This window comes from Amphimedon queenslandica, unplaced genomic scaffold (assembly GCF_000090795.2).
Source record: "Amphimedon queenslandica unplaced genomic scaffold, v1.1 AMPQUscaffold_12372, whole genome shotgun sequence".
In the NCBI taxonomy this organism is placed as follows: Eukaryota; Metazoa; Porifera; class Demospongiae; order Haplosclerida; family Niphatidae; genus Amphimedon; species Amphimedon queenslandica.
Genome location: NW_003547391.1, coordinates 5,063 through 9,596, shown reverse-complemented (window position 1 = coordinate 9,596; position 4,534 = coordinate 5,063). Strand labels below are relative to the sequence as shown.

General features: G+C 36.2%; 1 protein-coding gene across 1 annotated transcript in view; it reads right to left on the bottom strand.

The window, feature by feature from the left end:
• Nucleotides 1-2,606: 2,606 nt before the first annotated feature.
• LOC109587943 (uncharacterized) overlaps nucleotides 2,607-4,534 on the bottom strand; it is a 6,825-nt gene continuing 4,897 nt past the window's right edge. Inside the window, exons 4-6 of the mRNA XM_020004151.1 lie at nucleotides 3,185-3,310; nucleotides 2,981-3,121; nucleotides 2,607-2,885 (exon numbers count right to left, since the gene is read on the bottom strand). Of these exons, the coding sequence (XP_019859710.1) occupies nucleotides 2,799-2,885; nucleotides 2,981-3,121; nucleotides 3,185-3,310 (354 nt within the window). The 3' untranslated portion in view covers nucleotides 2,607-2,798. The remainder of the gene's footprint in view (nucleotides 2,886-2,980; nucleotides 3,122-3,184; nucleotides 3,311-4,534) is intronic.

The following is a 4,534-nucleotide window of genomic DNA, read 5'->3' as shown; positions in this document are numbered from 1 at the left end:
GAAGCCTAATTTGTTAGAGTTATTTCAAAATAATTTACCTATTAGCTCTTAAAAGAACTGTTAATCACAGGGGCGGATCTGAACCTGGGCAAGCCCGGGTTTTTGCCCAGGCATCAACTTTATAAGATAATGAGATTCATAATTATATAATGAAATTCATATGCATCATCTTAAATAAACTTGTGTGTGTGCTTATTATGGCTTCTTTAATCTTTAAAACCACATAACGTGCACTGAAAAAAAGGACAATGAGTAAGCAGCATTAGCAGCTGTCTCTTCTTAACTACAATTTTAAACGGCCCCAACCAACTATCTTCTCATCCACAAAGCAGTGGAACAGTACACATAGAAGTGGAGATAAGAACAGATTTGAAAACGGAGATAAGAACAAATCAACATTAATTTTTGTCTCAATTCATTATAATTATTATAAAAAGTTAATTACAAGTTATTAATAGTTATAACTACTTATTGAAAGTTATAAATGCCCCACCCACTTCTTTGCCCTACCATGAAACTTGACCCAAATCCGCCCCTGGTTAATCACTTAGTCTGCGCCAGTGGCGGATCTAGGGGGGGGGCCTGGGGGGCCATGGCCCCCCCAAAATTTTGTGGTGAAGTATAAAATTAGTTTTATCTATGTAAACTGTGAAACAGCTGCAGTGCTTGACTGTGTAAACAGTCTGTAAACCACAAAGGAGCTCATTTAAGAGGCCTAATCTTCTAAATTTTGACTTTCCAAACGAAATCCTGCAAGCCTGGTTGACCGCACCCACTAATTATCCCACCCATATCATTAAGGCCCCCCCAGAAATTCAATCCTAGAACCGCCACTGGTCTGCGCACTGCTGAACAAACAAGTATGCAGAGAAAGAGAAGAATAGAGCGAATTCACCCAGTGCAGTCAGTCAGTCACTATAGCAACTCTGAGCATGCGCATTAAGTTTCAAAATGGCGACTAATTTTAAGGGGCGGTGATATCACGCCCAAATAACTAGTTTATAATCTAATATGAATTAAGATATGGAAAGCACCTTTGTAGTCCTTGACTCACGCTCCAAGGAATGATGTGAAAGTCAACTTGAGCTGTTTTCTAGTTTAAAAGATTATCCGGTGCATAGAAGAAGATGAAAGAAGAAGAAGAAGAAGAAGAAAAAGTCTGAAGAATTTTGAAAAATTTGAATTTGGGCCTATTATACAGAAATCCTTCCGCTACATTACAGTCCACTTTAAAGGTACCAGGAGAATCGTTCAGTGAAGGAGAGCTCATCTAAGCCATTTATAAAGCTGTACAACGTAAGATAGAAGAGTTATAATCATTTGAAAATTATAAATTTGGTCGCCATCTTGAAAAATCAACCTCAACCCTACATATAGGCTACCGCCTATATAATACTGCTCATGCTCAGATGAATGGTATAGGTGTTCCCAGTACTGTATACCGCTCATGCTCAGATGAATGGTATAGGTGTTCCCAGTACTGTATACTGCTCATGCTCAGATGAATGGTATAGGTGTTCCCAGTACTGTGTACTGCTCATGTTCAGATGCATGGTATAGGTGTTCCCAGTACTGTGTACTGCTCATGCTCAGATGCATGGTATAGGTGTTCCCAGTACTGTGTACTGCTCATGCTCAGATGCATGGTATAGGTGTTCCCAGTACTGTGTATTGCTCATGCTCAGATGCATGGTACAGTCAAACCTGTCTAAAACGGTCACCTTGGGACATGCATTTAGTGGCTGTCTTATGCAGGTGGCCTTTTTATAGAGATGCCTTTAAATACAGTTTAAATTATTTTGTACACATTTACTGGCCATAGAAACTATATAACAAGACTTAAAGAACTTTTAGGTACCCCTAAAGACCTAAACTGAGTTGTATATAGTATTATTTCGAAGGTATTATTTGAGATAACAATTTAAAAAAAATTAATCATTATTAATGATGTAAAAATTAATTCAAAATGGGCGTGGTACAATAGGCGTGGCTATTTGGCCGCCTGTACACAGTGGTAGTCTTTATCAGTCTTGATGGAGATTAATTCTGTCAGTGACCGTTAACCATCTTACAGAGTGACCGCTGAGACAGGTAAGTTTAGTATTACAGTCATTGTCCAAAAAATTGGGACATTAAATAGTGACCGTTTTAAAGTAGCTGGCTGTTTTAAGCAGTGACCGTTTAGACAGGTTTGACTGTATAGGTGTTCACAGTACTGTGTACTGCTCATGCTCAGATGCATGGTATAGGTGTTCCCAGTACTGTGTACTACTCATGCTCAGATGCATGGTATAGGTGTTCCCAGTACTGTGTACTGCTCAAGATCAGATGCATGGTATAGGTGTTCCCAGTACTGTGTACTGCTCATGCTCAGATGCATGGTATAGGTGTTCCCAGTACTGTGTACTGCTCATGTTCAGATGACCTGAATAAAGGAATGGAGCTACCTTTAATCAGGATTGGTAGGACTAGGTGTGTTTATTGATGATGAACCATCCAATATTGTATCAACTTCAAGATCATCAATAGATTGTTCCCAGTAAAATTGTATTGAGTAGATGAACCATTAATATTACTGTCGTTAACTATAACTTTATAATACTTTATACATTGTTGGTTCTGTTGATTAGAATGAACTAAAAATTACAAAAGAATATACACTATATACCCATGACATTATAATGAAAGACAGAGAGAGAGAATACAAGATAGAGTTAATCGTTTCACAATACATTATGCTAAAGTATGTCCATTCTATACTACTGGAGACAGGGAGGATTGATGTCTTTGTGTTGGTTTCAAGGTTTTGGTTTTGGTGGTATTGGAGGAGGAATATCCAGACCACCTAACCTATCCATGATCAGCTCTTGAGTAGTGAACTTCCTCTGGAGGAGAGGGGGAGAGGGAGGGAGGGAGAGAGAGGGAGGGGTGAGAGATAAAGGGTGTGTTACTCCTTACAGTATAATGTGTATTGGCTTACATTTCCATTGACTGCTGCATGGACTACTCTTTCCTCAGTGGGTGGTTTATTCTTTGGTGTTCTCTTACCAGCTGCTATTGATAGATCAGTATACAATACTTTATGAGGAGCAGCTGGAGGAGGAATGGGAGGAGGAACAGACTAGGAGGAGAGAGGGAGAGGATGTATAAGATACCATTACATGTACATGTACATTATCATTACTTTGTTGTTAACTGATGCATATACCACTGGTTGTTCTTGTGTTGGTGCAGCCTGAGGTCTCTTCCCTTTAGCAACAATAGCCAGATCAGCATACACTGGCTTATGAGCTGATTCATCAACTAACACCTATTGAATATAACAACATGAACCTTAATTACTAATGTACATATCTTATGTACTAATATACCTTATACTAATGTACATACCTATACTAATACATTTACATGTACTTGTGGTATGTGTGTATTAGTTACTATAAGGTGGTACATCAGATTACATAAGGATAAGTTCACCTTATTACATTAAAAGCTAAAAGGATGTACTCAATTCACCCATTACACCTCTTCCCTTCCTTTTTATGATACAATACATAATGTACATGTAGTTCATTAAACCCAATACATTATGTACATGTAGTTTATTAAACCCAATACATTATGTACATGTAGTTCATTAAATCCAATACATTATGAACATGTAGTTCATTAAACCCAATACATTATGTACATGTAGTTCATTAAACCCAATACATTATGTACATGTAGTTCATTAAACCCAATACATTATGTACATGTAGTTCATTAAACCCAATACATTATGTACATGTAGTTCATTAAACCCAATACATTATGTACATGTAGTTCATTAAACCCAATACATTATGTACATGTAGTTCATTAAACCCAATACATTATGTACATGTAGTTCATTAAACCCAATACATTATGTACATGTAGTTCATTAAACCCAATACATTATGTACATGTAGTTCATTAAACCCAATACATTATGTACATGTAGTTCATTAAACCCAATACATTATGTACATGTAGTTCATTAAACCCAATACATTATGTACATGTAGTTCATTAAACCCAATACATTATGTACATGTAGTTCATTAAACCCAATACATTATGTACATGTAGTTCATTAAACCCAATACATTATGTACATGTAGTTCATTAAACCCAATACATTATGTACATGTAGTTCATTAAACCCAATACATTATGTACATGTAGTTCATTAAACCCAATACATTATGTACATGTAGTTCATTAAACCCAATACATTATGTACATGTAGTTCATTAAACCCAATACATTATGTACATGTAGTTCATTAAACCCAATACATTATGTACATGTAGTTCATTAAACCCAATACATTATGTACATGTAGTTCATTAAACCCAATACATTATGTACATGTAGTTCATTAAACCCAGTACATTATGTACATGTAGTTCATTAAACCCAATACATTATGTACATGTAGTTCATTAAACCCAATACCTTATGTACATGTAGTTCATTAAACCCAATACATTATGCACATGTAGTTCAT